Source organism: Xenopus tropicalis, chromosome 7 (assembly GCF_000004195.4).
Source record: "Xenopus tropicalis strain Nigerian chromosome 7, UCB_Xtro_10.0, whole genome shotgun sequence".
NCBI lineage: Eukaryota > Metazoa > Chordata > Amphibia > Anura > Pipidae > Xenopus > Xenopus tropicalis.
In genome coordinates, this window is record NC_030683.2 from 103,528,341 (window position 1) to 103,553,852 (window position 25,512).

The window sequence follows — 25,512 nt, forward strand, 5'->3', positions numbered from 1 at the left end:
AACCTCCTTTTTTAAAAAAACTCGGAGCTCTGATGGTTGCAGACAGGCAAGGTAAAACTTTTTATTTATTTATTTTTTTAAAGTTCCCTGGCACAAGTAGAAATTGAGAAAAATATAAATGATTTCCAAAAAAAATGAGAGCAGAGGCGGAGGGGGGCACGGCGCGAAAACTACTTCAGTTCTATTCATTTTAATTGAAGCATTCTCTAACAGAAGTAGGACCTTCGATAAAGGGAAAACAGTTCGGGAGCTGCCGCAACTCACTAGCAGCTTCCAACTGTGCGGCGCGGTGTTACACCGACTTGCCACGCCCACAAGGCGCTGCGTCATACGTCACTGCGCCAATCTCGCGTGATGAGACTTGCGGTGGCGGGACTTTCTGTAAAACAGGAGCTCAGAGTTGTGTGCAGTTGTCAGTTTCGCGGGAGCTGTGAGTAGCGATCCGGGGGTGCGGGGAATTATTGACTCTGTATAGGAAACATTCATTTCAAAGCCTTTTCTTGACATAAGCCTCTTGGTTTCCTGCTAATTGATAAAGGCAATGTTATATCTATGATTTACTGTCCCTTACATATTAGCCATTATGAACATTGTCATCTCATATTTCCATATGCATAGTTGAGCATTTATAAACCAGTATGGCACATCATTAACCCAATTCTGCGGTACTGTATAGGAGGGAACTGTCTCTGCAGTGGTAGCAGCACCCCAGCTGTTTGTACAGGAGTGTTACAATTGTAGCAGGTCCCTTCCTATTTTTGTATCTTTACATGTGCGTTTTTCTTTTGCCTTTTTTGCATTTAAAATCAATTATATTTAGATAACTGGCAATAATAGATCTTATTTTATTTTGCAGTTTCTTAATCAGGAATCTTATAACCAGATATCAACAAAAAAAATGCAACGAACAATCAAGTAAGTTAGCTTTTTTTTCCTTCAGTTTTGGATGTTACATGTGTTAAAATGAAGTCATCCTTTAATAGATTAATAATTTCCTGAGTCTATATACATTCTGTTAGTTTGTATTTGACTGATGAGGGCATTGCTTACAAGTGCATATCTGTTAGGGTAGCTGCACATATTCTCTGGTCAGACTGTCTCTACAGGAAAATGTTGCTGCATGTAACAACTGTCATTCAGTCTGACCAGTCACAATAGGAATTTCATCCCTATGCTTCTTGTAGAGTTACAGATCAGAGGCAGTTCAATTTTCCAAGAGTATATTCTAGGCATATGTTTTTAACAGGTTTTTTTTTATTAGGTCCTTTTTTCAGCCCAAACTTGGGGCTGAAGTAAAGAAAAAGGAAGAGAATGTGAAGCATGATGATACTAAAAAAGAAAAGGTCGAAGAGCCAGAGAAAAGGTAATTGCTAAAATCAATTAAATTTCATTCAGACTGTTGGAATTTTGTGTGGCTGTAAAGACCTACCATCTTGTTCTGGTATATACTTCTGTATATTTGATTTTGTTATATGTTGAATCATTTATCGTGAGATATTCCACATTTCTATATGAATTTGTCTCATTGTGTAAGATCAATTTTCTTGCTTGTTTTCTGTTTTGTTACCTGTAAAAAAGGACCTAATAAAAAAAAAACAAACCTGTTGCTATATTCATTTTTATTTAAGCATCCTTATTAAAGTCCTACTTAATAAAAACATAGTTGTGATATTTTTTTTCCCCTCAATATAACATATGTATAGCCACATTTTACTGGGCATTGTGGAATAATGGCTTTACTGTAGTCAAAAGTGGGGTACATTACCTATGACCTAAAAGTGATTGCTAAAGAAATACATGAAATATGAGTAGAATAATCAAGGGCAAGTGAACAGTCATTAAGGAGAAAAATATTTTATTAAGCTGTATATTTACTTTTGAGAAGGTCATTGGATTGGTTTCTCATGCTTAAATTCATTATTACATGCTACTTCACAGCAATTTTAGATTGGTTTTTCATTCTGGTGAACATTTTGATATGTTTATTTTTTTTTGCAAAGTGTTAATACTGAACGTCCTCTAAAAGAGAGAAATGGCAGTGCTTTGTGTGATGATGCCGAATCACCCGTCAAAAAAGTTTCAAAGAAGTCTGCACGTGTGTTGGAAAGTGATAGTGAAGAGGAAGAGGAAAACTCAAAGGTACAAGCGACTCCTGAAAAAATGAACAATGATAGTGTACCAAAGAATGATGCAGTTGAAGAAACTCCTCAGAGAGCACATAAGGTAAATTACTTTGTAAGCATATAAAGTTGCTGGGAAACTGAAGGTGGGACTGTTTTCATACATATATTTACCTTTGTTATTTAAGAGTGGAAGGACACACTCAAAACCCAGCGCTTCTTGGTGTAAGTCCGTGTGTAAATAGAGTGTTCAGTGTGCTGAAGACCGTAGTCTCGTGCTGCTTCCTGTTGGTGTCAGCTCCCCTTTAGATGAGCCTCAGAAGGTGCATATATTGAATCGTTGGAAGCGCATAAAAATAAAAAATTTTAAAAAAATATATATTTTTATGCGCTTCCAACGATTCAATATATGCACATATATTTACCTTTGTTCATACTGGCAAACCATTTTTAGCTATAGTATCTTGTGTGAACTGTTTTTTAATCATTTTAATTGTATTTTATATGCAAGGGGTACTGTTACATCCCATAAAGCTGTTCCACAGAATAGTGATGTTATCTAATGCTGTAACATATTTCCGGGCTTACCTAGCTTTGTCTTGTTGACCCCTTTTGGTTTAAAGCTCATTGTCTAAGAAATGTTATGTTTATGGCTCTAAGAGTTAAACTGCACAGAAGATTTTGTAGGATGGTGTCATCAACAAATCACAACCTACAAATCGGGAGAAGTTGAAAAATCTGATGTGTAAACTACATAAACATTTGCTATTCTACACAAAACACCTATTGGAACGGAATGATGCATGCTGCGCCTGAATCCAACAAGAAGAAAATCACAGACTTTATTTTTTCTCATTGAGATAAATTGAATGTCGAATGTAGACACATGAACAAAAAGGCTCCATCTGACTTGTTCTGTTTGGACGTACGTTACAGCTGGTGATAAAATCTGACCCACAAAATCAGATCAAAATCTTCCATGTAATGTAGTTTAGCCCTTACACAAATCAAAATATTTTGATCTTTCAGGAAACAAAAGTTGAAGGAACTTCAGAGATGAACACTTCACAAGATTTTACTTCTCCTTGCAGCAGCAAATCTATTGACAGCCCTTTATGTTCAGATTCTCCTGGCATATCTCCATCTGGTATCCCCAAAAGAAAGACAGGTAAGTAATTTGTAATATTTTAATACCTAACAGTTGTAAAATTGTGTAGCAAAATGTGTGTTTACTGTGTAACTATATCAGGGGTGGGCAAACTACGGCCCGCGGGCCACATCCGGCCCGTTAGCCCTTTCAATCCGGCCCGCCGTCTCCGGCCCCCTTAAAAGAATGACGGGCCCTGATTGGTTGCGCCCCGTGCGTGCGCACAACATCAGCACGCACGGGGCGCAACCATATAAAAGAATGCACTGGGGAGCTGGGGAACAGAAGGACTGGACGGAGGAAGCAGCGGGTCGCTGGATGAGGGAGCAGCGTAACGCTGTCCCGGTCCGTCTGTTAATCAATGTGGCCCCTGAGCGAAAAAGTTTGCCCACCCCTGAACTATATACATACTTAAAAAGTTGTTGTTTAACCTTTGTATAGTGTAAAATAATAATTATTATTCATTCATAATAATTCATTCATAATTCATTTTTTTGGCTTTTGAATTATTAATTATAATTTTTTTATTCTGCAGCTCTCAGAATTTTACATGTATCTTATTGCTAGAGGTTAATTACTTTAGCAACTAGGGACCAGTTTTATATCAAAATGGAAGATAAATATTATAGGATCTGAAAAGCAGAAATAAGCAATAAATAATGAAGTATTACAGTCTATAAGGGTCGTTTATGATGATTTGTGCAGTTGCGCTTAAATGCAGATATTTTATATTTGCGCCTCTGCGTGTTTGCACTGAGTGTGATTGTGTCTGTATACCTCTTCTAAAAATTATGTGTAAATGTACCTATTGATACTGCCACCCTGAATGTCTCCGTAATTCACAGCGTGTGTCAGTAGGTGCACTGGACTTGTGGCAAAAAATACATGCTTAATGTTTTTAAGGAGAAAGAAAAACATAATCACTAGGGGGTGCCAAAATGTCAGGCACCCACCAGCCATTAAATTCACTTACCTGGAAACTTCGGGTCGGTGCTTCTATTTGCTGAAAACTGCAAAAGCCAGGGTTGCTGCTGTGTGAGTGCTAAGTTGTCATCTTTCTGGATCCTACCTACTGTCTGGTCAAGATGCTTGCGTGCATTAAAGTAGAAGGCCAAACTTTGCAGTAAAAGCAGCTTTTCCCTCTTCTTCGCATGTGCATCTGGCCTGTGGCCACAGAGAGCATTCAAAGGCCAATGCAGTTATCAGCAAACGGGCGCTTTGACCTAGGTTTTTTGGTAATCTTTTGTAATCATTGGGGTGGGAATTTTGGCATGCCCAGTGTGTGCCTCAATTGACAGAAGCCCCAGACAATTTTGACTGGATTTTGTGTCCAGTTTGTAAAAATGTGCACTTGATTCATCCATTTTGACACATCAGTCACAATTGATGTTGAAATGGTGGGAAAACAATGCAATTTGGGAAATGGTGAATTGTGTTGGAAATTGCTTTTTCACTGCACTTGCTTAAGCACTTTAACTGGGTCAGTGACCCTGATGAACTGACATAATTTTCAGCAGCAGCCTAAAATAAGCTAGAATAGGATGGCTAATAACAAAAATTAATGAACACCAGTTGCTTAGGTATATTTATAATATATTAAAGGTTAATAATAATGAAGGTGGACTTCCCCTTTAAATGTGTTCTTTGTTTAACAGCCCGGAAACAACTACCAAAACGTAAGCTGGAAAATTCTCCCAGTGAATCAAATCCACCCACAGAGGATGTAAAAGTTCAAGGAGCAGTGAAGCGCCAAAGGAAAGAGGCAGGTGAGAGGATGGCACTGGATGTGAGGCCAGATAAGCTAAAACAGGCTTTCTATGATGTATGTCTTGAGACATGCTAGTGATCTTCAAACACTTGCAGGGGAATGCCTCAAGCTTTAGCCCCCACATTGACCCTCACTAGAGGAGACTCCATAGTATTTTCTTAAGTTCATTGTCATACTTGGCTGTCATTAGGATTTATGCTGTCTTCGTTAACATTAAGTACAGATTACTGTATTATTAGAAAAAAAGTGATTCAGGCATAAATAAAGAATTTTTTTAAGAGAACACTATGGGAAATGGCATTACCATATTTTTGGGCTTTCTGAATGTTTACAAAATGTACCATACCAGATTTATAAAGTTGTATTTATTCGTATGACTAGGTTGACATGAAATGGCATAAGCTGCTTTTCCTGTGCAAATCTATCTAGTATAGCCATCATGTGGTAATGTCTACTATTTATTAAAACCTATTGTGAGTGAGAACCTTGTGCAGAATCACAGCTTTTACATAAGCCAATAATTGATATACAGAATTTAAGTTGATAGTCTTTGTATTTAAACAGAGGGAAATGTTCAACAAGAAGAACCCATGGAGACAGGTCACAATATCTCCATGGAAGAGGAATGCTCCATAAAGAAAGAGGCAAATGCTGAAGTGGTTCAAGAAGAAAAATCCAAAGTGGATGATCAGAATGTGGAACTTTTAGACCAAAAGGATGATGTTTCAGGAAGAGAACAATCTGAGCCTAAAGATAAAGAACTGCAGCCTAAATCTACCAGTCCTAATTCCAAGCCAAAAACGCCAAAGGCAAAGTCAGGAAAGAAACACAGTCCATTGCAAAAGAAAGTGAAATTTAGCGATAAGGTATCTTCAAAAGATGACAGTGAAGGAAAAAGTAGCGAGGAAAAAAGTGATGAGGAGCCCGAGAAGAAAGCAGATCCTGCTAAACCCGTGAAACAAATAAGCAGCTTCTTTGGTGAGTACTTTATTCCACTGTGAGCCATGGTCTTAAAACTGTAAAAGCTAAACGTTTTATAAGATTGTTGGACATCCCTAATATTCCTTATGTACACAATACCTTTAAATAAAGGGTGGGGTGAAGGTTATCTGCAGACATCACTGACAGAGTTTGGTGTCTTTGCCTGCTGATGCATTGTTCCAAGCAGCTTATAATGCAGTTAAACCAAAACCATGCATCATTCTGACTGGGGAAATCTTTGTGCATGTTAAAAAACCAGAAGCAAAAATCTAAAAGTACAAATTAAATTTAATTTTATAAAGAACAATAAACTTTTTGTCAGGAACTGGTTTGGGACCAGTTATCCAGAATGCTTGAGACCTGGTGTTTTCTGGATGAGTGGTCTTTTTGTAATTTGGGTCTCCATGAAGTCTAATCTTTTAAACATTAATTAAACACAATAGGACTGGTTTGCCTGCAATGAAGATTAATTATATTTTAGTTGGGATCCGGTACAAGTTACTGTTTCATTATTAGAGAGCAGAGAAAATTAGATTTTTTTTAATTAAAATGGAGTCTGTGGGAATTGGCCTTCCTTTCAACTGGAGCTCTCTGAATAACGAATTTCTGGATTTTGGATCCCATGCCTTAATTACCTTTGTAACGGCTAAATGTGTTTTGTTTTATTATTTTTTTCACCTACAGCCCCAAAGAAACCTGCAATAAAGACAGAAAAAAAAGAGGAAATTATGAATGAAAAGAATGCAAGTGAGACCTCTTTGGAAGCATCCCCCAAACCTAAAAAGACAGTTAGCAGGTATGGCCTCCAAATAACTGGTATAATTTGTGAAAAATAGAGGAAAGACATGCCATGCAATTCAAAGGTAACTGTCAATAGTTACAGGGCAGATTTGTTAATCTTAAATTATTTACTTTTTAATTACTTTTATTTCTAAAATGCCTCAACATTTGAAAACATCTTTCTAGTACACAAAAACTTACTGACCTTTTTATTTCCATTTCAGTTTCTTTGGAGCAATAAAGCCAGAACCATCAGAAGACCAGGCAGTGTATAACCCATCCAAGAGTAGTTATCACCCCATAAATGATGCTTGCTGGTCTAATGGACAGAAGTAAGTTTTGTAGCTGTTGCTTTTTAATGTTCTTGTTCTCTGATGGGATTCTTATAACTAAATTAGATCCCAGAACATACTTATCTGCAGGGGGAAGCTAGTACCTGTCCCTGTCGTATATTCAGGCAGACTGTTTATCTGAAAGAAAAATTATAAGAAACAGGCCATGTTAGTCCTCATTTAGGCCTCAGTTAGTCCTCATTTAGGCCTTTAGGATGTCGGGATTGTAATAACCAAATCAAAACCAGTAGAATTCGCTCTGAAGCAATATTGTCTTTTAGTTGTACCCCTGTTTAGTAACAACTTGTTCAAGTATCTGCCATCTTACTTGAGAGACTATGTCCATGAGTAAAAACATGTTTTGCCAATAAAGTTTCTTTTTTGTTTTTCTCTGTATCTTTGCCTTTTTCAGTTTTGGGGGGTGGAGGATGATAATTGCATATAGTTGACTGTGCTAATTTAAAGAGGTGACCAAATTTGGGGTCTGTTCTTAAAATTCACCAATGCTTCAAAATAATGTTCCTACACGCTCTAGAATTAGTATCATAGGAGGTAACAGGAAATTCTTTGAGATTTATCAACCGACTTTTTCTCTTGAAAGCCTCTGCCCTTGAAATTGATTTAACTTCTTCCCTAGCAACCATTAACTCATGGTTATACTGATTATATTGTTTTTTTAATAAATTTCTGTACTGTTGCCATAACTGATTTTGCCCACTAAGTTCATGCTTTGCTTTGATCTGTTACAAACCTTATCATACCCCTAGCTTAACTGCATCTTGGGTATATCTGAGGCCAAACCATTATCATATAACAGGCACTAGGTGTGAATTCATGTCCTGTTCTTAGATTCATTTAATTCATCAGTCTGGGGATGCAACATAGCAAATTACAGTATAGCGATTTTAAATACTGTCAGTCAGGGGTGGACAGGGTTTGGAACAGCACCTTTTTTTAACCCATAAAAAAAGCGTTTCCTTCTACCATTCTTATTCACATTTCTGCTCTGGCAACTTCAGTACGATCTCCCACCTACAATTCTCTTTAACTATTGGCCAGTCTGTCACCTTCCTGTCTCTTCAAAATTTCTGCATGTACAGCACATACACAGTCACATTATATCTCTATAATCTTATTCTCTACTAGACCCACTGCAATCTGGTTTTTGCCCTCACCCATCCCTTTCTAAAATAGCAAACTATTGGCACACTGCTATATCCAGAAGCCAATACTATGTCAGTTCTGCTAGACCTATCTGCAGCCTTTGACACTTTATTATTCGTTGCTGTCCCATATTTAGTGTTCATTGGAAATCCAAGAAACTGCTTTTGTCTTTCTAATCAATCCTTAAAGGGGTGGTTCACCTTTTATTTAACTCTTTGTAGGTTATAGAATGCCCAATTTCTAGCAACTTTGCAATTGGTTTTATTTGTGTTTTATAGTTTAAAATTATTTTCCTTTCTGTTCTGCCTCTTTCCAGCTTTCAAAACCAAAAACTTGCTCTGTAATGCTACAATTTTATTATTATTGTTACTTTTATTTATTTATTTTTTTACACCAGAGATGGCCAAAATTATCAACCATGTCCTCCTCACCACCAATCACCTTGTTGTTTCAAGGCAAGCACAATGCTGCTTTATATTTATGGTGAGGGAGGCTGAGATGTATATAGTATTGTATTGGGCAAAATTGTATAGACCAAGGGGGATTGATCCATAATGACCAGCACATCTCTTTGTTATAGTTATATACATTATATATATTTCTATGGGCATATTTTCTGCTTATAAGAACTATTCTGCAAAAGTAAATTGTATGGATTTTTACTTTAATACTTTTGGGTTCTTTTAGAAGTTGAAAGTGATAGTGATAACCTCTTAATGCAGTTTTTGGTTTAGTGTGACATGCTAAAAGAAATACCTTCCCCTCAGCAATGTTAAAAAGACATGGCTTTTGGCAATCTTTGTGTTCTTTGGATCTTAATGCTGTGTTTTATTTCTTTTGTCCTAGGGTGCCATACCTTGCTGTTGCACGAACCTTTGAGAGGATAGAAGAGGAATCTGCACGGTAATTAGTTTATTATTAATACAGGTGATATGCCTTTTCTATGAAAATTACACTAGTGGGAAAAACCCAAGCGATCCACAGCTTGCACTCACTTCTGCCAGATCAGATATGTGACTAAATAAAACTTTGTATGTTGACTGTGGCGTTCAGGACACCTTTAGTATCGGCTACCACCCACCTAACACCCTGCCTGTCTACCCCCAGCTAAAAGCGCCTGACACACGTTTCACTCGGTCAGCCTTTGACAAAGCTTGAGCTGACCGAGCAAAATGCGCGTCAGCCACTTTTAGCTGTCGTGAACTTCATCGTTGTTGATGGGAGGTATAGGGGGTGGATTTTTGATAGAAGGGATGGCTGTAGGCTGGATGTCTCAGAGTGCCTAATTGATTGTTGAAATAGCAGGTATAGCATCAGAACAGATAGGATTCTTATTGTGCCCAGCTCTATTTATCAGTTGCAATATGTGGTAGCTGATATCGAAGGTGTCCTGAACGCCATAGTCACTATTATTAAAATTCCCCCCATGAACTACCCTCAAGACATTATTGGTATAGGAATATGACTACCAATGATCCTGCCTCTACCCTAGAATTTTAATCTTTTTCCCTTTTTTTTTCTTTTGACATACGGTATTTTAATCTGATCTGGCAAAAGTGAGTGGTGGAAGCTGTGGATTGCTTGGGTTTTTCCCATTAGTGTAATTTTCTATATTGACTTTGATCCTGTACACACTCTGCACTTTACTTTGTCTCTCTACAGTTGGTAGGTGCTCCCTTTAACAATTTATAAAATTCAGAGTGGAAAGAACAGGTAACAACAATAATGCCGAAACATGGACACTATTAATACAGCATCTTGTCCATAATGTAGACTATCGTGTTTAGCATATATTTGCAACCAAGAAGAGGACATCTCTAAAATGACCTTTAATAGCGCTTTATAGATGCCATGCAGCAGAAGTAGATGATGCTGTCTTTAGCATTGCATTTACACCCCAGAATATTTTAAATTTTTCATGCTCATGTGGGGACTATCCTAGCATCAGTAGTGTCTTATTATTTACTACTTGGAAAACTTCCCATTGGTTTCTTCTTCTTGGGCATTCAAGTCACAGTCATTTTAGCATTATTAGCAGTTGTAGTAATTGTTTTGGTCAGTAGATGGTATTATTGCTTTTAGAGGAGAGACTTCTATTTAATTTTTTAATTCTAAGTTCTATAGTGCCTACTGATAAATGGCTTGTGGTAATTTCACTTACTATGACCCATATGACCCGTTTTTTCCAAAATAAATGAAAAATATTAAAAGTTCTCTTTTAAATATCATTCTGTGCTTCAGACTTAAGAACATAGAGACTCTCAGTAATTTTCTGCGCTCCGTCATTGCTCTCACTCCTGGGGACCTCTTGCCTTGCATCTATCTTTGTCTGAACCGCTTGGGACCTGCCTATGAAGGACTGGAGCTCGGCATAGGAGAAACTATATTGATGAAAGCAGTTGCCCAGGCTACAGGTATGAGTCTGTCTCAAATTGTCCTTTTTAGTTTTAAGGTTCCACTCGTTTTATGTTCCCCTGGGTGTAGTTGAGATGCAGTCAGGTTTCTTAAGAACAAGACCGAATTCCCTACCTTAATTACCTGCAGTGCACTTTGGGACCTATTAAAGAACAGTGTGTTGCGTTTCAGGTTTGGGTGGAGTCATTTTTCCACCTGTGCCTTTTTGTTGATCCACTTTGTTTACATTGTGTATTTTATTATTCCAACAGTAAACTATAGTATTATAGTTTTTACAGGGGTTAATAGGTTGTTGCCTTACTACCCTTTCTATGTCTGATGAAAAAGTGCATTTCTTCCCATTAAAGAGATCAATTTTATATTTGTTAATGATGCATTACAGGGTTGTCTTGTAAATGGTAAAGGTGAATATAGGTCAAATTATACTTATGTCCTGTGAAATCTGATTTGCTATGCTGTTCAGAGGATTTGTTCCTAATAAGGCAAATTCAGTCAATAAATCTGTAAATGTCTTTTTTTAAATCCATAGGACGCCAGCTTGAGAAAATAAAGTCTGAGGCACAAGAGAAAGGAGACCTTGGCCTGGTTGCTGAAAGTAGTCGTAGCAACCAGCGCACTATGTTTACACCCCCAAAGCTCATGGCATCAGGTGTTTTTAGCAAGCTGAAAGATATAGCCAGGATGACTGGCAATGCTGTAAGTACAAATTTAGCCCAAGGGAATTAAAAATATAAATTACCTACCATTGTCTGAGAAGGAAACACCCATTTGCTCTTGATCCCACATAATTAGTTAAAAAAAAAAAAGGCTTTCTGCTTATTCTCTTCATGTTCATGTGTAGCCAAGCCGCAGATAAGCTGGTATGCTGCAACCCTTGATGTTATTTTTCCTCCACAAATTCAGTTATCTCCCATTTAGATTGTAAGCTCTATGGGGCAGGGACCTCCATCATCTTGCCTTTGTCATTTAGCTCTGTGGAATCTTTAATGCAACTGTACTTTTTATCTATTTGTATTCATTAATATACTTTGTATTTATCTATTATTGTTAGTGCTACGTACATAAGCTATACATAGCCACAATCTGTTTTTTTCTGCACTCTATTAACCATCAATGATAAGATTTTCTAAAACCTATATAAGGGCTGTGGCACACGGGAGATTAGTCACCCACGACAAATCTCCCTTGTCACGGGGGACAAAATCTCTCCAAAATGCCATCCCACCGGCGAAAATGTAAATCGCCGGTGGGATGGAAAATTGCAGCGCCGCATATTCTATCCCACCCACCAACATGGATTCATGCAGTTTTTTACCATCAATTTGTATCAACAGCTGGAATTATTTGATAAAAATAGAGCTATGGAAGATGGCTTTCCCATAGTTCCGAGTTTTTTGGATGATGGGTTTGCGGATCAGGGATCTCATACCTGTATATACTGAACATTCCAAAGGAGAATGAATCCTTTAGAACATATTAGGCTTTAGTACAATATGCAATGTGATTTTTCCCAATTCTCAAAAATGCGAAACATTTCTGAATTCAGTAAATCTGTTTAATTTGTTTCTAACTATAAACTTTTTTTTTTTCCCCCCAGTCTATGAATAAAAAAATTGATATTATTAAAGGACTGTTTGTAGCCTGCAGGCATTCTGAGGCGCGTTATATTGCCAGGTAATATGCCTTACTGCTTCATTAGTGGACATAATTATAGTACGTTCTAATTTTTTTCAAGCAATTTAATATAATGTTTACATGTAATTTTAATTTGTCTAGATCTCTTGGAGGAAAACTTCGGATTGGTCTGGCAGAGCAGTCAGTGTTATCAGCAATTGCTCAGGCAGTGTGCCTGACTCCTCCTGGGCACGGTGAGCTTTGTTTTGATATTAGAAATTATTTTTGTGTTGTGTCGCATCCTACAAATAATACAAAGTTTATATGGCTTCCTGTTTGGAGTGAAGTTTTTTGTGTATTTAGGAGACTTAAAAGGTCCCCATACACGTTAAGATCCGCTCGCTTGACGAGATCGCCAAGCGAGCGGATCTTCCCCCGATATCCCCACCTACGGGTGGGCGATATCGGGGAGCTTGAAGTTAAAAAAAAAAAAAAAAATAATAATCCGATCGTTTGGCCCTGGGCAGCTTCTATCGGCCTGTGTATGGGGGCCTTTAGTCACAAAACACGGCATGCTTCTTGGCAGGACTTTCACTCTTGAAAGACCATATAATCTATATAGTTGCCACCGTACCCCTTTCATACCTGCCACATATTGACTCCACATCCTGCATGACTAATTACTAGTTAATTTAAGTTAATACTGCAGACTGAACCAATTTATGTGCCGTCATGCAACATGACGGCACATCTCTCGGGTCATCTATGGGACACAGGGCTTGCCCTCCCAGGAAACGGGCCTATTGATCTACATGCTTACATGTACATAGTTTTGGTTAACTTTGTTTTTTTATTCTCTTGTTGACAAAACAGGCAGTATCAGGAAGTGATGGGGGATATAGTAGCAGGGAGGGAGGGGGTCTTCTTACTCTTCTAGTGTCCTGCCTCCTGCTGGTATATACTTTACCCCATTATCCCTGTGTCCTGCAGACCTACGAAATAAAAGGATTTATCTGAGAGCATCAAAATCCCCTTTTTTGCCTATTGCTTTTATTAGGAAATATCTGGCACTAATTCTGGCACTTGATGTACAAATTAAGGGAGCACTCACCGGCTTGGTTCCATATTAGCAGTACCCCGTGCATACACACTAATTCTGGCACTAAATGGGACAAAATCTGAAATTCTAACTAAAGTCAAATGTAACTTCAGGTTTATAGTAGAGCTGTCAAAAAATCAGCAGTCCACTGTACAAAGAAACACTGTAAGAAAAGGGGCAGCTCATTATATATTATTAGTGGACTGATGATTTGTTTTGATTGTGCTTGTATGAACCAAAAGTAGATTGTGTCTTTACTTTACTTAAAGCACAATTTTTTTAAATTTGGGAATGTTTGATCATCCCAAGCCAATTAAATCAGTTTGTACTGCCCCTTTGAGGATGTTCTGGCAGAGGTTGCCAAGTTGTGTGCCTGAATCTTTTTTCCTCCTAACCTTGTTGAAAGCCAACATAGTCAAGCCAGGATGCTTATATTACTGTATTATTATTCATTTTTTAGTCTTTTATGTTTAATTTTTTCAATTATTTATTTCTAACTGAAGCCAAAGCAAAACTCGGTGCACAAACAACTGTAAACTCATGCATAGGCTAATTTAGATATTTGTATAGTTATGGTGTGGATATTGTTACATAGAGCTACACACATTAATGTTTATTATTCAACCTCTAGATGCCCCTCCTACTGTGATGGATGCTGGAAAGGGAATGAGTACAGATGCCAGAAAATCCTGGATAGAAGACAAAGCAATGATCTTGAAACAAACTTTTTGGTTAGTGTTTTTTATAAATAAAAATTGTGATGTTTATGTAAATGTAAAACGTCTCTAAATATAAATTGACTCTGTTAATTATGATTTTGAGTTGTTTAATGATTTTAAAGGTTAATATTTTGCCTTGCCCCCCACTTGCCTCGGCATTTGCTCACTTGTTGCCGGTAGCTCTGGATCAGTGCACCATTCAGTACTTATGATCAGGATGTGTAATCTGCACTTTGGTACAGTCAGTATTTATAGCTGTATTTTTAAATCTGTGGTCAAGTAGGAAAGGCAATAATTTTAGCAAGCCATGGTTTTTAGTGCCTTAAACAAAAATTAACGAAAATGAAATTGCTCCTACAGCCACCCATGTTCACATATGTGAGAAAGGTGGCAGGTAAAATTCCTGAATGTCAGCAGAGAAAGCTATATAGCAGCTTATACACATTATTATTCTACATGCAAATATATAGGTAAAAAGTAAGGAAACTGATAATGATTCATATTTCACCAAGCATGGCTGCTATTTGTTTGCAATGTGTGTCTTTGTTACATTTACATATACCCAAACCTTTTCTTTTGTTTGTCTTAGTGAGTTGCCGAACTATGATGCCATAATTCCTATCCTTTTGGAACATGGTATTGATGACCTCCCAAAACACTGCCGACTTACTCCAGGTAACACTCTAGTCTCAAAACACCTGATTGCTAGGATGATTTGGACCTTAGAAACCAGGGCTGTGGAGTCGGTAGATAAATTCTCCGACGCCCAGTTTCTGATACTTCCGACTCCACGACGACTCTGTTTTTAATATGCTAATGTATTTTATACATCCGGGAAGGGGCACTTAAAACACAACTGAACTGATAATAAACTGACAGACAATTTTATCTATACTCCTACTCTTAATGATTTCCCTAGAATCCCAGTCATGTTTAAAGTTTAAGCTAACATTACAGCTGAATTACAGCAGTTTTTCAAATGTTTTAAAGTTTCAGTCTTAAACTATTGACTATCCATTCCCTTCACGTATACAAGTATTTTTAGTCCTACAAATTTTTTTTACTTAGTTATCAGTGAGAGTTAGGCTAGGTTCACAGTGGGCATTGGGTTTCCTGTAACAGAGGAACACGACGCAGTGGAGCTGCCGAACCTTAACTGTGCATTACGTCCCATTTAGTGAAGCATACAGTCAATGACCGTGCTTCATGGTCACTCAACGTGTTCGTTTATGCACTGCGTGCATTGGGCTTTATTCTTATAGCAGAGAAGTAATTAATTATGCCTGTATGTGAATTGGGTCTGTTCATTTTTTTCCGACTCCAGGTACCCAAAATTGCCTCCGACTCCACAGCCCTGTTAAAAACCAGATAGCTGTTAAAATTCCACAGTGGTGGTCTGCTACATAAAATGCTAAGTCATTCAAAAACTACAAATAAAAAATGAACTCTGACTGCAAATTGTCTTAGAATATAATTGTCTACATCATACTAAAAGATTTTAAGGTAAACAACCCCTTTTAAGGTTAGCTTTTTAGTATCGGCCTAGGGCACATTGAGCTTGTGCAGTGTTCCTGACACTCAGAAGATGAACTAACAAGATCCAAGATGGCAAGCTCATTTATGTTTTAGGGCCAGTGCAGTAAATTCAGTATATAAAATACAGCATTTTTAGCTGTATTCATTTTATAGGCTTTAGTCCTTATGGTTCATTGATATTTGTATAAACTAAAATCTATTGAAATAGCCTTTTTTTTTTTTTTTTTTAGGGATCCCTTTGAAACCAATGTTGGCGCATCCAACCAAGGGTATTGGGGAAGTGCTAAAGCGATTTGATGAAGCTGCCTTTACGTGTGAATACAAGTATGATGGGGAGCGTGCACAGGTAATGCAGACACATTTGCAGTTTGCCCCTTGTGTACAATCAAAGTCAGATTTTATAGTGTGTGATAGGGTGATCAGGGGCAGTCGTGTTCAGAATACTAAATATGTTATTTGGTGTTTTTATAGTACATGGTTTTTCTTCGTATAATGAGACATAATCATCCAATACAAAAGATTTCAATCACTAAACATAACCAACCGAAGGCAGAATGCTGAGGACCTGGGGTTTTCCGGATAAGGGATCTTTTCATTATTTGGATCTCTCTACCTCACATCTACTAAAAAATTATTTTAAACATTGAATAAACCCAATAGAATTGTTTTTGCCTCCAGTTAGGAATCTATATATTTTAGTTGGGCTCAAGTACAAGGTACTGTTTTATTATTAGAGTAAAAGGAAATAATTTTTACAATTTTTAATTATTTGATTAAAGTGGAGCCTATGGGAGATGGCCTTCTTGAAACTCTGAGCTTTCTGATTTATAGAAAAACTGATCTCATACCTATAATACACTTTTTAAAATATAAGCAATTCTAGTTGGGATAATATGATAGTTTCTCAGCCTTTGTACCTTTTATCTGTACAACATGTTTCCAGTGTTATCTTGGTAAGTGATTAAACTTTTTTTTAGCAAGATTCATACAAATATACTGCAATTTCAATTTTTCTTCCATAGATACATATTCTGGAAAATGGGGAGGTACATATATATAGCAGAAACCAAGAAAACAACACCACTAAATACCCTGACATCATCAGCAGAATTCCCAAGGTAATTCCTTGAGTATGGTTTTACTAAATATATGCTTTGCATTGGAAATGACTGAAGGGTTAAAGTTTATGACTGTGCAAGGTATAATATAGGTTTAGTATTCTGCAAGCTGTATGTCAATGTTATTGTCGATTCTTGGATTATGCTTTATAAGCATTTTTATATGGCATATTTTCATTTGTAAATAGCTTTACAAGTACAGCTAAATAATGTACATGTCAACCCCAAAAATATTTTTTTGCCCAATAAAAAAACATAATTCCAAACAGCTTTGCGATATACAATCATTACAAATTTGTAATGGTTTTTGATTTATTTGTATATATAATTGCTATTAAAACAGTGTTTGTCAGTCCTTCTCTGTTCTCTGCCCTGGTGGCTCGGCACTTGAAACAATGTAACACAAGGCAGCAGACTGACAGACCTGACTCGCTGGAGGAGACTGACCTTTGCAACATTGTTTAAAAGTCATAACCAGGAGTTCAGCAAATGCTGCTTTCAATAGAAATTAAATTTACAAATAACTTTTAAAGCACTAATAATTTTTAATAAACTCATATTGGAAAGTTGCTTAAAATGATGTTTTCTTTTATTAGGCTAAAAAATTATTTTGGGGATTGACATGTTTAATTTCTTTTTTTGACCCAAAATGACCAGAGTTTGTATCCTTTAAAGTGGACCTGTCACCCAGACATGAAAATCTGTATAATAAAAGTCCTGTTCAAATTAAACATGAAACCCAAATTCATTTTTATATTAACACATCCAAACCCATTATAAAGGCTTTTAAAAATCACAGCTGTCAATCATATATTGCTTGCCCCGCCTCTATGCCTTAGGCATAGAGGCGGGGCAGACAGTAACTTTAGCTTTCCATTCAGCACTTCCTAGATGTCACTGCACATCTCACTTCTCCCCTCCCTCCTCCTCATCTAATTGTGTAGCCAGTGCATGGGCCAGGGCATCAGGCCCCCCATTCTATCACATAAACAAGATTTTGGCATGATACAAAGCTTGCCTTAATAACAGTGTCCACAAAATGGTGCCTTCCTGCTTGCTTTGATTGAGTAATTCCAAGACGGAAGGAAACAAGATTTATATTATTTATATAGAGTAAGTAAAGTTTATTTTGCTCAACTAACAATATAGAAAATAATTTGGACTTATTTCTTAGGGTGACAGGTCCGCTTTAAGAGCAAACCCAAGGACTTGGATTGTACATGTGTCTGATAGGTTAAACTTAAAGGAGATGGAAAAATTCAATCACTGGAGGGGGCTGGTTATAATACCCTGGGCTGGCGCTCCTGTTAGCTGAAAACTGCACGGGCCCGGGGTACATGCAAATGAGCCCCCCCAAAGTGATTGAACCTTTCCTTTTAGCAAATTCCTTGTATGGGTGCTTGTCACTAGTGCTGTGTATGCATGATGGCACAGGTAAGTGTGTACACACCTAGATGAGATTAACCTACACAATGCATTTGCTATAACAGGTAGGAGGGGGCAGGGGGTACATTTCAGCATAAACAGAAATATCTAATAGTTTCATCCAACTTATACAGTTTGTTATGTCACAGTGGGGTTGGGGAATTTTATGCTAAATCTGGCGGATATGGATCAGAGGGCTCAGTGTCCCTCTAACCAGTTACATCAACTGTATGTTTAATATTTCTAGGAATTATGCAACTTGTGATTATTTGCTCGCAATGAAAATATATTTGCAGTCCTCAAACACTACTGTTGGTGCCTAAAAAATGTAAGGTTTCTCAAAATGCTGGAAAATCATATAAGAATCTAGGTCTACAATATTTTATAGGTTGAAGTAATTATATTAAAAAGTGTACATTAAGCCTTGTCATGATTTTGCCAGTGATTTCATTTTGTCGGTAAAACATTGTTTCCAAATGTGTCTAATGAAATACGGCTAAACCATTCCTTTGTTTCGGAACTGTTAAGTTTAATCTTGCAAATGTCCTTTTAGATTAAAAAAGAAAGCGTCAAATCCTGTATCCTCGATACAGAGGCTGTAGCCTGGGACCCAGAAAAGAAGCAAATTCAGCCGTTTCAAGTACTGACTACTAGAAAGAGAAAGGTGTGTGCACTAACATCGCACTTGCGTGTTCGGACAAACGTTATACGTAAATATAGATATAGTAAGCCATCACTCAATCTGGTAATTCGCTTGAAAACGGAACTAAAATGTTCTGAAAGCTTGCTATGATTATCTTAGTTAGCCAATAAAGGTATCACCTTTATACCACTTTTGTTATTTTTTTATTTTAAAAGGGTTACCCTGTAAACATTTTGACTGGCTAACAGGAAACACCTTTTTCTGCACTCAAGTTTAGGGAGTCCCTAAAACTCTTCTTTTGGCCCAGTAACTTCCAGTTACACCACTGGCAGAAAGTATTGTAGATCTGTGACTATATAATTCTTAGATGCATACAGTAAAGTTATATGTAAGTTTAGCTGTCCAAATGTTTAGAAAATTTCAAGTCCATGCAGCTATCCTGCCAAACAGTCACACTTGGACTTGTATTTCTGCAACATGTGCTTATAATATGGCTTTTATTCACTTCCCCTACATCCTATTGTAACTTCATTCTTATCTATTTTAGGATGTGGATGCATCAGAGATTAAAGTGCAAGTTTGTGTGTATGCCTTTGACATGCTTTACCTTAATGGAGAGGTGAGTCTTTTGGAGAAAAGAATTTAAGCATTTAAATATTAACTGCGCCCTTCATTTTTATCCTCGCTGTGGCTCAGCCTAATAGAGATATTAAAATCACCGGCGATCCACATTTCTTTGAAAGTAGCTTACATTGTCTAAGGCTTCCTGCCCATGAGCTTTATTACCTCTCATAGCTCTCTGTTGACTTAGAATCCCCTTACAAGCTTTTTTTTTTTTGTGAAGGCTGCTTTGAACTATCCATACCTACTGTACTGCTAATAATGGTTAATTATGGTCTTTACATTCTTACCATTCTGTAAATGTGAGTCCATCATGTTTTACACTGCTGACTGTGTGCAAGATCCATGGTATGTGGTTTTGTTACAGTAATGTGTTGAGTGATATTTTTGTTTAGTCCCTAGTGAAAGAGCCATTTGCTAAGCGACGACAGCTCTTGAGGGATTCGTTCCTGGAGACAGAAGGGGAGTTTATGTTTGCTACCTATATGGATACATCAAATACAGATGAAATTTCTGAGTTTCTTGATCAGTCTATTAAAGGTACACTTGGAGTGGCATATATGTAAATAAAAAAAAAAAGGTAGATCTGATGTGTGGCTATAAATAATTCTATTCTATTCTTTAAATATTAGATTCATGTGAAGGACTTATGGTGAAGACACTGGAGCAAGATGCTACATATGAAATTGCAAAGCGATCTCACAATTGGTTAAAAGTGAGCAAAATCAATAAATATTTACACATTTGCATTCATTATTAGCATGGTTAAAGGTATTGTTCACCTTCAGGATATAGAATAGCCTATTCTTAGCAACTTTTCAGTTGGTCTTCATTTTTTTACTTTCTATCATTTTTAATTATTTGCCCTCCTCCTCACTGACCCCAGAAGCCAAAAAGCAGTTGCTCTGTGAGGCTGCAATTTTATTGTTACTTTTTATTACTTACATTTCCAGTCTCTTTTAAACCACTGCCAAGTTGCTAATGTTAATTTGACCCTAGTTCTGAAATAGCTTCAGAAATTCCAAACTGGAGAGCTGCTGAACAAAAAGCTAAATAATTAAAAAACCTCAAAAAAACAAAAAAAATTAAGACAAATTGCAAATTTTCTCTTAATAGCCCTCTCTACATCATACTAAGAGTTAATTTAAAGGTGAACAACCCCTTTAACATGCAGGCATTTGCTTGTACAAACAAATGTAATAAGAGATGTTTATTCCAGTTGTGTAGGTTACTGATTCATCTTGGTAACACAATTAAAAAGGACTGCATTGTACCTATTCTTTTATATTTCTTGAAGTATCAGAAAAAAATGATAATTTGGTATGAAGAGAGAAATTCAATAAAAAACACACAAATTGGTTCCGTACAGTTTAATAGATATAAATACATTGCCTGATATTTCATAATGACCTTTATTATTTTTCTATTTAGCTAAAGAAGGATTACCTGGAAGGTGTGGGTGATACACTGGATCTGGTTGTTATTGGAGCTTACCTAGGAAAAGGAAAAAGAACGGGTATTTATGGAGGCTTCCTGCTTGCGTCATATGATGAGGAAAGTGAAGAATATCAGACCATCTGCAAGGTTAGAATTGGTATCCTGGCTGTTTGTCTTTTATGAATACAATGGTGCAAAGTAGGGTCTGTCTGTATCTAATAAGAAAATAAATGTTGGTCCTGAAAAGATGTAAGAGATGTGAAATTAATCAACCTACTGCTCATGGAAATTATAAATAAAATCCTAAATGACTGCATACTGTCCTCATGCACTGTATGCAAGCCTACAGACCATATGTAATTGGTGGAGTTTTAAGTTTCCGAAATAAACACATTTCTCATTTACCTGACAGCCTACACAGTTATCCTGCTGCAGTAATTACAGCAAGTTAACTCAGAATGCTCTGGGAGGAACTGCTTTGTATGCTTGCCTTGCATGTGATACACTATTGGCTCCCCTACTGTGTAAAAGAGGGTCGTTTCCAATGATAAAGCAGCCTAACAGAGGAATAGTTTTGGCTGCTGGGGGTCAGTGACCCCCATTTAAAAGCTAGAAAGAGTCAGAAGAGGAAGACAAATAATTTAAGAACGATGAAAACAAATCAAGACCAATTGAAAACTTGCTAAGAATAGGACATTCACAACCTACTAATTGTAACCTGAAGGTGAACCACCCCTTTAAAACAAAGTATTATTGGCACATATATGGCCAGCTTTAGGCTTCATAGAAACAGGACCAGAACACCATGCAGCTTGCTGAACAGTACACTTATCTAAGATTCCTACTAAAACTATTTGTTTTTTCAGATTGGAACAGGTTTTACTGATGAAGACTTAGAAAAGCATTACAACTACCTGAAGGTATAGCATTTTATGTGTACAATGACCCTAGTCTGTTAACACTGGCAAAGCTACACTATTTTTAACTGGATGTACTGTACCTATATCCTAAAACTTTATACGCTGTTCAGTTTATTGCAATGGTTAATGCATCTTAACGTCTAATTTTGTTTAACAAAAACAACTATTCCCTAATCTGTCATTTCATCTATAGTTGTTTACTGTACTTTATCTGCTGTGGAGCCCTATCAGACTTTGTAGCTAAGCTACTACTTCATGATATCTAAACATTACAGCTTTGGTTACTTTCCATAGTGTCTGTCATTTGATCTGGACATGTCTGTATTTCTTATTTAGTGCATGATAAATCTGTATGCCTGTTTGTTGCCCTATAGTTAGTCTTATTGCTTATCCTTTTTCAGGATCATGTTATTGACAGCCCACGGAGCTACTACCGGTGGGACAGCGCCACAGAGCCGGATCACTGGTTTGATCCTGTACAAGTCTGGGAAGTGAAATGTGCTGATCTGTCCATTTCTCCAGTACATAAGGCAGCTCTTGGATTGGTATGTTTTATGCTTCAGATTTTTGTTCCACCACCACTTTTGCCAATATAATCACGCAGCAAACGTGTTTGGTTTGCAGTATATCACTGATTCAAATACGCACCTAAAACAGAAGATTCCTGTTTTTCTTACCTTAAACAACCTCCACATGTGACATTAACAGAAATTATTTGGAGTTTGTTTTGAAATAAGATTGTCACAGAAAAGAAAATGTTAGTGTCGGACTATCAGTAAAATAAGAAAACTTGTCATTTTTATTGTATTTGATCAGATGGGAGTTTCTTCTTAACCAGTACAGTTGGCTGACTATATTTCTTTTCAGGTGGAGGACGAGAAGGGAATTTCCCTGCGATTTCCTCGCTTCCTTCGGATCAGAGACGATAAGAAACCAGAGGAGGCCACAAACAGTTTTCAGGTCAGTTTTACCTTGGTAGTGCTGTGTTGATGTACTCACTGTGCTCCCCCAGCTGTGATCTGGCTTCAGGGACTTCCAAGCAGGAGTTAAATGAATAGTTCAGTGTAAAAATGAGACTGGGTAAAATAGATAGACTGCACAAAATAATAAATGTTTTCAATATAGTTAGTAAGGCAACATAATAGCCAGAACTCCTACTTCTTGCTTTCAGCTCTCTAAGCTGTTAACAGTCAGTAACCAATCAGTAAGAGGTTAGAGAGCTGAAACCAGGAAGGGGGGGCATATGGGACATAACTGTTCAGTTTGCTATTGAATCTGTCCTGCATGCTCACAAACTAACTGAAGTTATGTCCCATGTGGCCCCTGTAAAGTCACTGACTAACTAAGAGGTTAGAGAGCTAAAAGAAGGAAGTAGTGTTCTGGCTATGATGTTAGACATCTGTTAACTCCAGATTTTATAGATTACATTTTTGCCTAACTATATTACAAATATTTTTTTTATTTCACACAGTCTATCTATTTTACCCAGTTTCATTTTGGCACTGAACTGTCCCTTTAAAGCAAGCCATACATGCCCTAATTTCTTGGAATTCTTAGGCTGATTTTGACAGTACAGCCAAAACCTGACTATCTGGGCAAATATGGCAAGTTTCCAGTTCCTATACTCACTCAGTCTGTCCAAACATCATAATTCACCTTTTTAATGCACCTTTCTAATGGTGAATAGTGCTCCTCATCTATTTGTTAGATCTACTAGTTAGGGCCCATAGGTCCCTCCAGATGGACAAATCAGTCACACAATATCCATGGACTGATTGGCCAGAGAACCTAAAGTTCTGTATGTGGACAGCATCATGTACATGCAATTTGGGGGCATATTTATCAAAGTGTGAACTTAGAGCTCACCACAGTAAAATTCCCCCACTGTCTCTTCATTCCTAAGAGTTGTATTTATCAAATGGTGAACTCTAAACATTCCATAGGAATGAATAGTGAGGGAACTGCAGTGAGCTCTTATTTCACAATTGGATAAATCTGCCACTCAGTGTTCTATCCCCTTTCCACTCTGTTCCCCCAACCAACCTGCACTCCTCCATGGTTGCTTCTGAAGAAATAAAAGGTGCCAAAGTGAGTTGAGCTGCAGGAATGATATATTTTTTTTTTCTCTCTTTTCAGGTAGCAGATCTTTATAGAAAGCAGCAACAAATCCAAAACACAACTACAACAGAGAAGGGAGAAGAGGATTTCTACTAGAATTACACCACCTTATCCCCAGCTTTTTTTATCTCTCCAATGTGATTTCCATATTGAACAATGATGAATTGAAGTCCATGAACTTGATGAAATTGAAAGCAGCCAGCTGTAAGATTGCTTAAGCTATCCTATAGCTTTTCAGCAGTTCTTTGACACATTTCCAGGAAACCCCTCTTTCCGATTGTCTCTACTGTACATTTCTATGTTGACCCGAGAAGCAAAAATTGTCACCTAACCCACCTATCGTGTCTCATTGGAATGGTTGTGAAGACAAAATGGAATTGGCCCTTTTATTACTACATTGTTGATGTCTTTTATTTTGTAAAAGCTGTGTGAGCTAGAAATATAGAATACTTGATAAGCAATGTTAGTCTGTACAATATTGTGATATTAAAAGGCCATAATAAAATAAATACTAACGTTAAGGATATATATATACATTAAGCAGTATAGACTTGTACATACTAGAAAGTTCACTGCAAAGTATTCCTACACGTATTTGATTGCTTATGTACTGTCTCGGTATCAGGAATGCTCCAATCCAGAATTGGCAGCCCACAGCTGACTCCTAAATCTTGGAAGCTGCATGGGAACCCCATTCCTTCTGACCCAGAAATGAATGAAAGAGACAGCGTTATTCTCAAAGCAATGTTAATGTAAACACATGTATTGTGGGGAAGCCACCTTATTTGACCATTTCTAGATCACAAGGATTTTGAACAAGGGGCCCCATTTACTGTGCATAGGTACCAATTAATATTTCTTTAAACCAATGAATGTGCTTTTTTGCCTTCAGTGCTTATGTTTGGTATATAAGTAAAATATGAATATGAAATGTTTGTGTCCTGAAAGAAAACTTTACTTTGCATTGTTATTATTTTTTACACTGTTTCAGAACTAGTTTATTTTTTGTAGCAGACCAGCACTTATCTGTGTTTATTTAGCAATGCTCTTTTTTTTATCATTACAAATATGCCCAATATGTGTGTGTTTTTTTGTGTACAAATCATGTTTCTAAAACGTCCATCCTACATTATAAAAGAGCAATAAGGGTCAGTGCAACAGGTGTGCAATAAACAAGGCTTTTGTTAAAATGTTGGGTTTTTTATAGATTTGGAGTTTTAGGTTCATGTTACTGTTATCTTCAGCCTCTTGGGACTCTTCATATTATAGAAAGTATTAATAAGGTTTTTCCTCCCAGTTAATGATCCCCTATAAATCCATGATGAAACACAGGCATCAATAACAGAGAGAGTTCAAAATTCTCTTTGTGTGTGCCAATTGTATGTGAAAATGATACTATTATTGGTCAGTAAAAAACATGCACAACTTTTTTAGGCAATTAAACAATGTATGGCCCCCATTTTTCCTTTGAGTAGGGTCCCCCCCTTTATCTCATATATTGGTATATTTGTATGTAACCTGTATGTTTGTATTGACCGCATATTGAACAGCTCTG

At 37.0% G+C, this 25,512-nt stretch overlaps 1 protein-coding gene across 1 annotated transcript; it reads left to right on the forward strand.

Moving 5' to 3' along the window:
* The first annotated feature begins 317 nt into the window (after positions 1-317).
* Positions 318-25,147, forward strand: lig1 (ligase I, DNA, ATP-dependent). The gene is made up of 27 exons (XM_002941883.5): positions 318-430; positions 857-915; positions 1,262-1,363; positions 2,001-2,223; positions 3,150-3,288; positions 4,923-5,033; positions 5,600-6,013; positions 6,701-6,812; positions 7,021-7,128; positions 9,139-9,195; positions 10,534-10,706; positions 11,237-11,403; positions 12,305-12,381; positions 12,484-12,575; positions 14,052-14,151; positions 14,729-14,814; positions 15,906-16,021; positions 16,698-16,793; positions 18,772-18,882; positions 19,409-19,480; positions 19,878-20,022; positions 20,115-20,197; positions 20,914-21,066; positions 21,786-21,839; positions 22,241-22,384; positions 22,707-22,799; positions 23,976-25,147. The coding sequence occupies exons 2-27, from the start codon at positions 899-901 to the stop codon at positions 24,051-24,053; spliced, it is 3,123 nt and encodes a 1,040-aa protein (XP_002941929.1). The 5' UTR covers positions 318-430; positions 857-898; the 3' UTR covers positions 24,054-25,147.
* Positions 25,148-25,512: the final 365 nt, after the last annotated feature.

What these genes read in the sequence shown, in the direction of transcription:
- lig1 (XM_002941883.5), top strand. An exon ending in CCAGGATGACTGGCAATGCT is followed by an intron (nt 11,404 to 12,304) that starts GTAAGTACAAAT and finishes TTTTCCCCCCAG; the next exon opens with TCTATGAATAAAAAAATTGA. An exon ending in TCATCAGCAGAATTCCCAAG is followed by an intron (nt 16,794 to 18,771) that starts GTAATTCCTTGA and finishes ATGTCCTTTTAG; the next exon opens with ATTAAAAAAGAAAGCGTCAA.